Below are 13,140 nucleotides of genomic sequence, written 5' to 3' on the forward strand. Positions count from 1 at the left end.
CCCCGCCAGGGCCCTGCTTGCGGGGACGGGCAGGGTTAGAAGCGAGGCCCAGGCCGCCGCCGCAGCCACGGGCCCGGCGAGGAAAGAGAGACCCGCCTGCGGCTCCGCATGGGATCGGGCCCCGTGGCAGCGCGGCCGGGCCGGGCTTGGGGCAGGACGGGACCGTTCTTTTCCTTCCAGGACCACGGCTCCGAGCATGCCAGGAAGAAATGAAAGCGAAGGAGGGTTCGGCACAGCCCCAGGCACAAGCCCGAGGCCTCCGCCGGCCCGGGCCGGGCACACGGGCGAGGTGCCGGCGGCTGCCCGGAGCGGAGGCGCCGCACACCGCGGAACCAACGCAACTCTTCCCGCACCTTGTCGGCTGCCGCCGAGACAGCGCCGGGGCCTGACGGAGATGATGGAGCGCCCAGCAGGGTCCCGCAGCCGAGCTGCGGTGCACGGAGAGCGGTGCCCGCCGCCCCGAGCGGCCCCGGCACACAGCGCCCGCCCCGCTCCCCGCTGCCGCTTCCCGATCCCGAGCGCGGAGGAGCGAGTGAAATAAAACGATATGGAAAGAAGGAAAGGCATTTTATTGGAGACTTTACAATGCTAGAAAGTACAATGAAAGTGCTAGTTCATTCTAGAAAAGTTGGTCCCAAAATGGTACTATGCCACAGCATCTATCGGTTTACACAAACATTTACAAAATCGCTATGAACTGGCCCCTGTTTTAAAATCGCTATTTTTTTCCACATTAATCTATGTAAAATTGAAGGATCAAAACCTTTTAAGAAAAAGAGTAAGCATTCAAAAGCAGAACCTACCGGGAAATCCATTTTGGGCCAGGTTTGGGGGCAAAAAAACTGAAGATAGTTTAAACTTTCATTATTAATAATAATATGCACACGGAAAAATATCCCAATTTACAGGAAAGCGTCTCTCTCTTTTTTTTTTTTAATAACATCAAAATATTTTTTTAGACCTGTATAAAATTACTTTTAAGACCTCAGAGGACATTGTCTCCTTTAAAAAATATATTTACCGCTGCCGAAACGTTTCACGAGTGACCCTGGCGCGTTTTGTTTGTTGGTTTCTATTAACCAGCAATATCTCACGTCTGCTGTTGCAGCAGTCCCCACGTTAAGTACTATTTGACCGAAAAGCCACAGCTCGGAAGAAGCGCAGTGCTTTGCAGAGCGAGGAAGAAGACAGAGGGGATGAAGAAGAGGACGAGCACCGCGGGCACACCATGGTGTGTCTAGGCCCCGCCAGCCCCGCACCGCACGCGTGAAAATACCTCCGCTATTTACAAACTCCGCTTTACTCTCCCCATGGCCGAGCCCGAAAAGATTCCGGCCGAATTACAAAATAATTTTGAGGGCTGAACAACCAATTTTTAATTAGATGCTCCCCCCCATTAAAAAGAAAAAAAACCCAACAAAACAAAACAAAATAAAACCAAAGCAAACAAACCCAAACCAAAAAACCCCAACAACTCACAAACACACACACGGAGCAGAGAAACTCCCGGTGAATCCCCGCTCGCCCGGAGAGGCGGCCCGGCCGCCGCTGCCCCGCGGGGATCCCCACACTTACACTGCTTTCTTCTCATCGAGGGACGCTCCTACACTGACACTACGCGCGGGGCAAAGCCGCTATTTCCCCGCCGCGAGGGTTTGGGCACACAGGGAGAGGGAAGTCCGTGACTAGAGACGAGGAGGAGAGACGCGGAGCGCGGGGGAACGCGGCGGGGTAGCAGCGGGGCAGCGGGGCCGGTGCATTGCTGTGACGGCGCTGGCCGGAGCCTCCCTAGATGTCTATGCGGGAGTGCAGGGCGCTGTGTTTGCTGTCGTGCTCCCAGTAAGAACAGTGCATCATGGACAGCTCGGCGGGCTGGCGGGCGCAGGCAAACTGGAGGCCGGCTCCGTTTGCCGCCGGGGCCGAGGGCGGCGCGGGGCTGGCCGGGCTGAGCTGCTGGGGGTGGTGGGCGTGCGGGTGGTGGTGGTGGTGGTGGCCCACGCCGTTGTAGGAGTTCACCATGCTGGGCAGCGCCATGCTCTGCACCCGCGAGTAGGGGCTGTAGGACGCCGGGCCCGAGAGTCCTTTCACATTGACGGGGCTGACGTTCCCACCAGACATCTGGCAGGACGTGTAGGGCATGGGCGCGGGGGGCTGCGCCAGCGGCCACGAGTTGTTCATGAAGGTGGACTGCAAGTACTTGGGCGGGGACAGGTAGCCGTAGCTGTCGGGGCCGAAGAGGGTCTTGCCCGGCTGGAAGTGGGTCGGAGGCGGCCGGAAAGGCCGTTTCATCCTCCGTCTTCTGCGGTAGTTGCCCTTCTCGAACATGTCCTCGCAGGCGGGGTCCAGGGTCCAGTAGTTGCCCTTGCGCTCGCCGCCGCCCTCCCGGGGCACCTTGATGAAGCACTCGTTGAGGCTGAGGTTGTGGCGGATGCTGTTCTGCCAGCCTTTCTTGTTCTTCTCGTAGAAAGGGAACTTGCTGATGATGTACTGGTAGATCCCAGACAGCGTAAGCCTCTTCTCCGCGCTCTCCCGAATGGCCATGGCGATCAGGGCCACGTAGGAATAGGGGGGCTTCTGCGAGGGGTCCGGCTTCTCGGGGCCCTTGTCCGCGCTCAGCTCCTCCTTGCCCCGATCCGGTTCCTTGCTGCCGCCGGTGTCATGAGCCAGCAGCGCCACCGTGTCCTCCTCGCCGTCCGGGTAGTTGCTCATCATGGTGCCCCGCGCCCGGGGCGCCCGACGCGGTGCGGAGCGCTGCCCGCTGCCCGGAGCCCGCTGCCGGCGGCCGTCCCGCTCCGCGCTCGCCGCGACGGGGCCGAAGCCGAAGCCGAAGCCGGGACCCGGCCGGAGATCGGGAGGCGCCTCTCGCGGCGCCGCTGGTCCGTGCAGCGCGGCGGCGGCGTCCCTGCCCCCGCGGGCTCCGCTCCCCTCTGCCGCGGCGGCCGGGCTCTTTTCTGATTTGTATGGGCCCGGCCGAGTTCCGCTTTCGTCAGGAGCCCGCTCCCCTATCGCCGCCGAGCCGCTGGGCACGGCCGAGTTCACCCCGCAGTCACGGCGCCTCGCTCAGCCCCGCGCACACGCGGCCCGACGTGGCCCCGCGGAGCGGCGCGGAGCAGCCGGGGGCGGGGGGAGGCGGGGGGCGGTGTCCGGGGGGCGCTGGGCGAGCCCCCGCCGCCCACCCCGGAGCCCGCCGGTGCCGCGGCGCTGCGCTCCCCTCCCGCCCGGCGCGGGGTCGCCCTGGAGGCGGTGGGTGCGAAGGGGTGTGCCCGCGGCGCTCGCCCTGCCACGGCGGCTTGTCACGCTTCCAGCCGCACACGCGGTCGCGTTTATATGTCTTGGCCGCTGGCCCCGCCAACCGATCGCGCCCGGGGAGCGCAAGGAGGCTGCTGCCGCTCCCTGCAAGTCGATTCTTGCAGCTCTTATTTGCAGCAGGCAGAAAGCATAAGGTGTCGGGTCGCCCCTTCTCCCTCCCCGCAGAGCACACGCAGAGCCCCAGCGCGGCTGCGGGGCTGACAGGCGCCTCAAGGGCCGGGGCAGGGTGGCGAGACGGGGGATGACACACTGGGCAGCTTTCCTGCTCCTTCCCCTGGAGGGCTTCGGCTTGTTTCACACGGTTCCTGAAGCAGCGTATGTGGCACCCACATTCCCCTCTCCTTCCCTTTTCCTGCCTTCGGGCAGAGCCTCCCCGAGCAGCAGACAGGCAGTGTCAGCTGGCCCGAGCACAAGAGATGTCGCGCTGTGACAAACCAGTGCCCCGGGGCACAGCAGCGAACATTTCACACTGGTTTCTAACGGGATCTCCAGTCGTGTCCCGGGAGCGGGGCAGAACCCGTTCGGTTCCCGAGCCTTTCCAGCAGACAAGGCACCTCCGGCAGCCGCAGGAGCCGGGCCGGGCTCCGCAGGGCCGGCACCACCGGGGCGCTGCAGCAGCGAGCCCGCTGGACCCGGCATCACCGCCCGAGCTCAAACACAGCTCTCTGCCCAAAGGCGGCCCTGGCAGCAGCCGCACGCTCACCTCGGAGCCCGCAGCTCTGCCCGCCGGCAGCTCATGGCCCTCAGGCTCGCTCCTGCCTTCCTTGCCCGCGAACCGCCTCTCACGATGTGCCCTGTCCCGATGATTTTAAGTGCGAAATCAATTTTCGTAACCAAGCCTGAGCCCGGGGGGTGGCAGCCCCCGAATGTCCGTGCCGGGACAACCGGCCTCTGCCGTCGGGGCGCCCAGGGCTTCGGTGGCCCATGAGCGGATTTCTAGTTCCTCTACCCGACCCGGGACAGACTAATTGCGGGTAAAGGCAGTCGAAGATGTAGAAACGTATTTTAACCGAGATATAAATTAGCTCTTCGAAGAACGATTAGATTTATATACATGCATATATATATATATACATATATATAATATATTTCTATATGTCTCAGTTAGAACACGTTTCTGCATCTTCGCCTAGAGCCATATAACCAATCCAATACGGAGGAACGTATGGCCCAAAAGCCGGGCTGTGTGATTTCGGCCATAGAAAGGAGGCAAAGCCGGGCTGCGTGATTTCGGTCACAGAAGGGAGGCCCGTCTATTTCCGCACCCAGGCGCGGAGCAGCGCACTCCGGCTCCGTGTTCTCTCCTAATGCCCCCAAACGAAAGGGCGAAGGGATGAGGCCCGCAGGAGAGACCCTCTCCAGGGCTCCTCTCCCCGGGCAGCTCCCGGCAGCTCGCAGCAGCCGGAGCCAGCTGTGCCCCGCCGTCGGGGCCGGGGCTGCCGGGCTCCCTAGGGCCGGGGCAGCTCCTTTTTGCGGCCACCCAAGCTGCTCCCACCGCATTTCCGCGGCCAGGGTCGGTGCAGGTGTAGCAGCGCTGCCGCGTGTGTCATCACCTCGGCCAAATGGCACATTCCTCCCTTGTCACTCCTGAGCCCGGCGCGCAGCTCCTTGGCAGGGCTCGCTCGCTCGCTCGCAAAGGGCGTTTGACATCCGAGGGGCTTGTTTGGGTTTTTTTTGACAGCCCCATCAAGGGGGATTTCGGATGAACACCAGGGCAGAAGCTCAACCCAGCGCTGGGAGCTGCGGTCCGGCAGAGCAGCAAAGGTGAGCGCGCAGCCCCGTGTGCGGCTGCTTGAACGCTTGACACAAGGGCAGGCAGGGGCTGTCGGGCTCTCCCCTCTCCCCTCTTTTAATTAAGCCCTTTTTGGGACATGAAACAACTACCTGAAAACGCAGGAACACGCCCCTGGCAGCCGAACGCTGTAGCTGCGGTTAAGCGGAGATCTGAGGGCTTATCGGCACCCACAGAAAAGCCACAGCGAGGGGAATGCAATAACGGGGACGGGCAGCGAGGAGGGGAGCGCGGAGAGCCCTTTCGGGAGAAGGAGCGGGGAGTTCGGGGAGCGCCCGGTCCGCCGGTGCCCCCGGGAGAGGCCGCGCCCCGCCCGGGGCCGGGCAGCGGACGGACAAACCCGGACCAGGCGGGACAGAAGAAGCCACAGAGCCGCTCCCGGGCCGGGCAGGGGACAGACAAACCCGGACCAGGCGGGACAGAAGGAGCCGCAGAGCCGCTCCCGCAGCCGCTCTCCGGGGTAGGGGATACAGGAGGGGAATTAGCAGTGAAGGGGGCTCACGGCGCCGTACCCTTATCCCGGCTTGCTGCGGCGGGGAAGGGGCTCTCGCTTTCTGCACACGGGGGCAGAACAGCCCCGGACACTGCCCGGCCCCGGTGCAGGGAAGCGGGAGGGAGGCGGGCAGAGCGGGGCTCCATCCCGGCCGCCCAACCCCGCTGAGAGAGGCGAGCCGAGAGATGCTGCAAACCGGGGCTTCGCGGCTACCGAGCCGGAGCTGTTCGGGTTCCCCTTCCCGAACCGAGCACGGCAGCCCCGGCGCGGCCCCGGCGCGGTTTCCCCGGTGCGCAGCGCTGAGCCCGTTCGCGGTGGGAGCGCCGAGCGGAGCGGGCACGGCCAGCGGCGGGCTCTGCCGCGGGGACACGGGACACGGGGCCACCCCCGAGTCTGGCCCCGGCAGCCCGGACGAGCATTCCTACGAAAGCCGTGCCTTCAGCTGAAGCGCTGATAATACTCGAGTAGTTTGGGTTTTCTTTTCTACTCACCCTCTGCAGGTAGCAGAACCTGGAAGCTCTGGGGTCGGTTTGTGAAAATGCGGCAGCCTTCCTCTCTCTAAGTTGTTTTGATTTTTTTAAACTTTCTCTTGGCTAGCAAACGGAGCGCCGATCCGCCCCTGGCTCGGAGAGCCCCGCTCCCGCTCGGCCGGCACAATCCGCCTGCAGGCACCGGGGCAAGGCTCTCCCTTCCGCACTGAGACCCGGACGGGGACAGGCGGCACAGCCCCGGTGTCAGCCCCGCGGCTCTTGCTCCGTTCTGCTGCCCTGAGGCCGTCCCGACGTTACCCACACTCATTGGGTTCACGGAGCAGCCACACGGACACGCGTGTAAATGCGGCCCCGGGCGCGCCTTGTTCCGAGTCCCGTTTCCCCGCGGCGCTCTCGGTCTCCGCTCCGTCCTCCCAGCCGCTCTCCTTCCCTAGGCACACCCCACAAACTCACCATGCTGCTGTTTCAAGTATTCCTACTTTATTCCTTTCTTTTTCTTTTTATTTTCTTTTTAAAAAAATATTATTTTAAATATTGTTTTCTCAGGTACTACCGGTTTTTAAGATCGTGGAGTATTTTTCCACATAACAAACCCAGAAAAAGCAGGCTCGGTGCTAAACGCGGCGTGCGCAGCTCTGTCTCGCACCACGGCGCTCATGAGAGTTAACGAAATGTACAGCGGGAAATAAAATATTCTGGCCTCAGTGAAAATTCAGCCGATCCGCTCTGTGGAAAGGCTGGGACGGGGCCGTTTTCCCCGTTTTCCCCGTTTTCCCGCGGTACTGAGGGCGGGGGAGCGGGGGTGCCCCGGGCGCGGCTGCTCCGGTGCCCGCAGGCTGCTCGGGCCGGGCCGGCCCCGCTTCCCTTCCAAAATCAGCTCGCAAAACCCTTTCTAAATGACGCCTAGAGGCAGGGCTCGAACCTGGAGGTGCTTTTGTCGGCAGGAATAAAACCTTTGTAACTTCAGCGTAACTATTATGTGAGACGAGACTGCGTGCGTGCCTTTAGACTCTAAACGCTGCCTTGGAAAAGCTCGCATTATCAAAATTTCACCTCTCACTTGGCCTGCAAATCACCTCGCTCACCACAAACACACAATCCCACTTTGCCGTCTGTTCAGGATTCCCGGCAGCACAGTCCCGAACATTTCATAAACGCTCTTTAATTACATTACTCAGAGTGTGACGCCAGAAGAAGGAAATATTCACCTGGAAAGTGTCTTCTTCTGCATGAATGAGTCTCATTGTCAAAACCTTGAGCCTATATGTTTTGCAGTGGAGAATTTAGTTTCTCATTTATACCGTACAGCTAAAAATTTTTGGTAGCTTCAGGCTTGTTTTTACAAGCTCCCAGCTGTACAAAGATTTCTGTTTTTACAGGAAAAACTAAGCAATCCGTAGACCATGATGGCTGTACATCCAAAATGTGAGCTTCATGAGGAACAGAGCAACTTTATTATGATCTGGACTGAAATCACATTAAATAAAAGTCCATCTAACAGAGCCCGAGGGGAAGAGTCACAAACGGGCTCAATTCTCTACCGAATCCAATGGGTGTGAAAGGTTTTAGGATCCGGAGAGTAGATTTCCCCGTTCAGCTGATACTCTGAGGATATTTTCATGATCCCATTTAGTTTTGAGCCTATTTCTGTTGCCTCAATATCAAAGAAATCCATCTCACAAGAAAAGCCCTTTCCCCTTATCTATTCCTGCTTCCCATCTCTCCTTCTGTAGCCTGAGCCCGACTCTTCCCTACAGCATATTTGTTTATGCTTAGAGAACAGACCAAGAGGAAAACAAACTCCGTATTTCACCCCAGCATTTGGTAGTTCCTTTCTTTCATGTGAAAGCAGAGCCTGATCCAGGGAAGGTTCTTGAATTCACACAACCGGTTACATGATGAAATGCAAACAGTTTCTTGTGGTATTAAATGGCAGCCCGCAGCAGAGTTCAGGTTGGCTGTTATGGATTCACCGGGCAGGGCTCTGCAGGATAATCCTGTGTTGCTGCCATCCTGCAGCTCGTGGCCTACAGCAACGCTGCCGAATGCTGCAAATAAAAACAAACAAGGCAGCCTCTGCTTTTTACACAGAGCAGAAATGATGGCTTTTTTAGGAAGCTCGAAGCAAAGATCGTTTGTTTCAGTCTGAGCCTCAAAAGCAAGCTGCTCTTTCTAGCACTTCGAAATTGTTGCTTATTTTTTCTACAAAGCATGGGAAGGGGGAAATAAAAAGAGGGATAAAAAAACCCAAACCATACAAGTCCACTCATGTCCAGATCACCCCGAAGTTGTAAATTAAGAACATTGTACAACAAAATTAGAGCCAAAGCAGGCGTCTCCCGTTGTTGCTGCAGAGATACGTGGCTTAACAGATCATTTTTAGGTAAGAAAAAATTCTGAGTGCTTGTCTAGAACGTTTGAAAATGGCTTTGTTAAATATTGAAGCCAGGAAAATTATACAAACTTCAGATTTTTTGAAAAAAAAAAGAGAATTCAAGAAAAATTCTTCCAACCAATGTACAGACATCAATGAAAATTTGTTTTCTATTACTTTTTTCAGAATGTGGGTCCCAAACCGTATGCATGATGAATTTCCATAATGTCTTAAATTATATAATCACCCAAGTCTGTTTTCTTAAAGGGTTTGTTACTACATTGAAGCAACAAGGTTTGAAAAGCTCGTTCAGGGTAGAAGCTGAAATTGAGGAGACAGAGATGCAGGGACGTGGTGTAATGATGGAAGTGGATTGTCAGTGATGGGGAGGAGGGCAATGCCTCACCTGACACAGGCAAGGAGCAGCTTGGAGCCTGCACCTCATCCTTGGGGCTGGATCCTGCACCTCAGCCTTGGGGCTGGATCCTGCACCTCATCCTTGGGGCTGGAAACTGCACATCATCCTTGGGGCTGGAAACTGCCCCTCATCCTTGGGGCTGGATCCTGCACCTCATCCTTGGGGCTGGATCCTGCACCTCAGCCCTGGGGCTGGATCCTGCACCTCATCCTTGGGGCTGGAGGCAGCCCTGGCACTGGGAGTGCTGGCTCAATTCTGGGAGCCCTTTGCTGTGGGAGTTTTTGGGGATGCTCCTGCTCAGTGCCAGTCCCAGGGCAGAGCTGGGGACAGGCTGGGACACGTCTGCAGCTCTGTAGCTTTCAGTCTGAGCCAGCAGCCCGTGCTGACTCACCCCGACCTCTGAATTCGGGCAGCGTCTGTGTGCTGAGAATTCCAGTTTTGTCTTTGGCAGCTCCTTGAGAATTTGTGCCAGGCATGGTCAGGGCTTTCTGTCCATTCTCTGCAGGCTCCTGCCCTGGGAGAAAGCAGCCAGACACAGCCGGGTGCTGTAAAATCCATGTGTGCACTCAGACTTTGCCATCTACACCAGGACCACGTAAGTCATACTCCTCTCCCATCTCTGGGCAATGCAGGAACAGTTGAATTTGGTTAAAGCTAAGTAGTCATGTCCCAGGGTCTTCCAGAACTTGTATCAGCCAAGAACAGGGTGCTTTTGTTTTAAATAGTCTGTCCACATCTGGAATGTGTGTATATATTACCCACCTAAGGGATTTGTGAATAACTCTCTGTACACACGAGCTTCTCCCCATCTGCTGGCTGAGCAGCACCCAGGGAATGCCCTGGCACATCCAGAGGGCAGAGATGTGAGGAAGGGCTGCCACACCCTGCCAAGAGCACCTTCCACCCTTTGGAAACCTGAGGGGTTCAGGAGGAGCCTGGGGCATGAGCTGCAGCTGTAAATCTCTTCTTTTTCCCCAGCTCCCCAGTCAGAGTGGTGCACAAACTATTCCCTCCTAACTCCAGCTGTGCCTCTCCCAATACCTGCTGCACTTTAAAACAATTAGAAGTTTGTTTCTTTTTCAATGTAACTACTGTGCTTCTGCAAAGATTGCAAAATAAATAACCAGGTTTGATCTGACAACAAATCTGTTGGATCAAACCACATGCCATCTCTAGGTTAAAAGTGATGTGAAGGAAGTAATTCTCTTCTTTCTGGAGGAAAAGAGCTAAACCTTAGCCAAAGTCAGCCTCAGATGACACATTTAACAAATATGACAGTCTCCCCCCAAAACCTGAATGAAGCACACACTCCCTGGAGTGCCAGGGGAGGGTGGATCTGATCCTCAGACACCTCTTAGGTCCCTGCATTGTTCCAGCCATCCAGTGGGCTTGGAAGCACACTGTGAACCCAAAGGACTAAATTTCCCTTCATGGCAAGAACTGAAACTTTGAAGAAGCTTTCAGTTTAAGTGTGGCCACCTAAATCCTTGTCGATTTTTGTCTGTGCAATCACCTCCATTTGTTCTGACCTTCTGAGTATGCAAACCTGAACTGGGAATGCACCAAACGTGGAATTTGCAGGACATTTCCAGCTTGTCCTGCCTTTGACCTGGCCAGAAACAGCAGATCAGAGCTGCTTGCAGCTTTCCAGCATTTCTCCTCTTGGTCACAATTGACAGCAAGGAAATGCAGAGCAGACCAAACAAAAAATAAAAACAACCAATCTTTCTTAGACTCTCAGAAGGGATTTGGTTCAAATCCAGTTGAAATGTAGATGAAAGTTCAGCCTGCTCATTTCATTACAATTTGTTTACTTACATATAATTTAATTTCAATTTGTTTCCCTTTTTTCATCCAGTTTGTAGCTATCCCTTGCAACAAATAAAAGAGACACCCATTATGAGAATAGCTGTCAGGAAAAGTTAAGCCCTGTATCAGTCTTCATCTGCCTGGTGCCATACAAAGCATGAAAGAACATTATTTCCACAGAAAAGCATGTGCCACATGGCTGAATATTGCATTGAGCCAGTTCTGTTTGATGGCTTCATGTGGGACTGAGCTATTGCACTGAATGCATGTTAAAGTCTCCAGCAGGTATTTGGAATAACTGTTCAAAAAATTAAAATTATTCTGCTGTGGTTCATTTTTAATGGGCAGGGCACAGCAGTTGGATGTTTTAAAACTCTGATTTTAGCTGATTTCAATCCATGGCAGAGGAAATGAAGGGGTTTGGCTGTTTCTTTTGCCTTGAGTGATGTGTCAGCTTTTAGTGTGTCCTGCACCATCCAGAGAGAGCTCTGGGATGTGCCAGGGCACCAATGCAGGGCTCACACTGCAGAGGGGAGAGCTGGGCTCAGCTTCACCTGAAAAATTATTGAACCAACAGTTCTTAGAGCTGATGCTATGCCTGGAGTGTTGTACCTTTTGGGCAATTCAAGTGTTTTACAAACAGCATCATTGCTGGAAGGCATATACCAAAGCTTTACTTGCTGTTGGATCCTCCCTCAGTCATTTCATGTCATTTTATACATGTGGTTTCTCAGAATTAGGTAATACACAGGATCTTCACACACATCTGGGAACTCCTGCTCTAAATCCTGGCTGTGATTGCTTATGTCAGACACCTCACTTTGAAAATGTGACGGGCCTTGACAGTAAGAAGCATTTAAAACAATGAACGAAGGGCACTTCAGCAGAGATTTTCAAGGGAGACATTGTACCATTGAACCAAAAAAACCCCAAACTCTAAAAAGAAATAGAGAGGCAGCAAGGCCTGCAGAAAAGCAGGCCCTGTAGCCCTGATTTAAGGTGTAAGGAACTGTGTCCCTGCTCCTGATTGAGGGATGACTGCAATGGGATAGAAATGCTTGGGCTTTCAAACAGGCTTTCAGTAATGCAGAGCTACATTTTGGCTATTTTGAAGCTGAAAAGGAATTTCCCTCTTGATCTCAAAGGGAGCAGGATTTCCCCTACTGTTTAAAACCCCTCATAATGAAAAGATGCTTTTCTGTTTCACTTCTTGCTGTTGGTGAGGTGTTAATCCAGCACTGTCATGGCCTTGCAGCTATTTTGCACATTTGCTGGGAATGAAGAAAAGGAGAAACTACAGTTTGTGACCTATTTAAAGCCTGTTTGTTCTAATAAAACATGTATTTACAAACCAAGAATTTACAGCCACTTCTGGGATAGAAAATGGGGGGAAAAAAACCCCCATCTCTCCTTTCTTGCTCGAGTGTCTATGCATAGAGTCTTGCCTGCCTCAGAGACTTATTACCTTAAAAATACCTGTATGGAGGGACTAATGTGGGGGATAACCCCAAAAAACCCCTATATAGAGAGACTAATGCAGGGATAACCCCAAAACTCATTGGTTCATGAAGCTGTTGTAAATGTATATTTTGAAAAAACCATTTGTTAGGAGGCTCCCCCTTTTCAGAGACTGTTAGATTTTCCTGAAACCAGCAAAGAACTACTTTGGAAGAAAAAAAAAAACCAGCTGTGAGTTTACAAGCAATTATTTTAGTCTGAATAATGTATAAAAAAATCCCAGCCTGGCTTCATTAGGTTTTCATTAGAAATATTATCAATTTTTGGCAAAAATCAAAACTTCCTGACTACTCCTTTGGGCACAGGTCAGTTTCTTGTTTAAAACGGTTTTGATAAAAGATTTCTGATTAGTACTGCCCTGGGTCTCTGAAATGACCAACTGAAATGTGCCTGGGGCAGGAGCTGGGGCTGGGGGCTGATTTTGAGCACAGAGTTAGAGGAGGTTTGGCTGTCCCACACACCAGGGAACATTTCTGCTGCTTCACATCCTTGCCAGAAACCAACCTCCACTGAAAATGCTTCCATCAGCAGCAAGTTTTGCTGCTATCAAACTGAAAGAATCTTTTCAGAGGTGGGTTTAGTGTTTTAAAAGTGATGCTGTTGTGCAGCAGCTCCTGCACAAATAACCTAAAGGTGGGGGCTGCTCCCGTCTTACAGAGTTTGTAAATGGGAATGATCAGGTGCTCACAGTGCAGGTTGTTCAGCCTCAGTGTGTCTGAAAACTGGCACAAAAACGCTTTATCAGGGCCATATGCCCACCACATGATGGCCACCACATCATCACAACACTGATTAGTTAAAAAAGAAAGGAAAAATGGAGCTAATATATTTTTTTTTCCTAAATGGTGATAACTATAGTCCATGGATAGAATTGCTGTTTGTAGGACTGAAATCAGCTTTCTTCGTGCATCTCTTGCATTAAACAATTATAAAAGA

General features: G+C 54.0%; 1 protein-coding gene across 1 annotated transcript; it reads right to left on the bottom strand.

The window, feature by feature from the left end:
* Window positions 1–550: 550 nt before the first annotated feature.
* On the bottom strand, window positions 551–3,157 carry FOXL2 (forkhead box L2). The gene has a single exon (XM_026795064.2). It carries the CDS (start codon window positions 2,710–2,712, stop codon window positions 1,789–1,791), a length of 924 nt encoding a protein of 307 aa, XP_026650865.1. The 5' UTR covers window positions 2,713–3,157; the 3' UTR covers window positions 551–1,788.
* Window positions 3,158–13,140: the final 9,983 nt, after the last annotated feature.

This window comes from Zonotrichia albicollis, chromosome 9, assembly GCF_047830755.1.
Source record: "Zonotrichia albicollis isolate bZonAlb1 chromosome 9, bZonAlb1.hap1, whole genome shotgun sequence".
Lineage (NCBI taxonomy): Eukaryota > Metazoa > Chordata > Aves > Passeriformes > Passerellidae > Zonotrichia > Zonotrichia albicollis.

What these genes read in the sequence shown, in the direction of transcription:
- FOXL2 (XM_026795064.2), bottom strand. Translation starts at nt 2,712, where the DNA reads ATGATGAGCAACTACCCGGACGGCGAGGAGGACACGGTGGCGCTGCTG.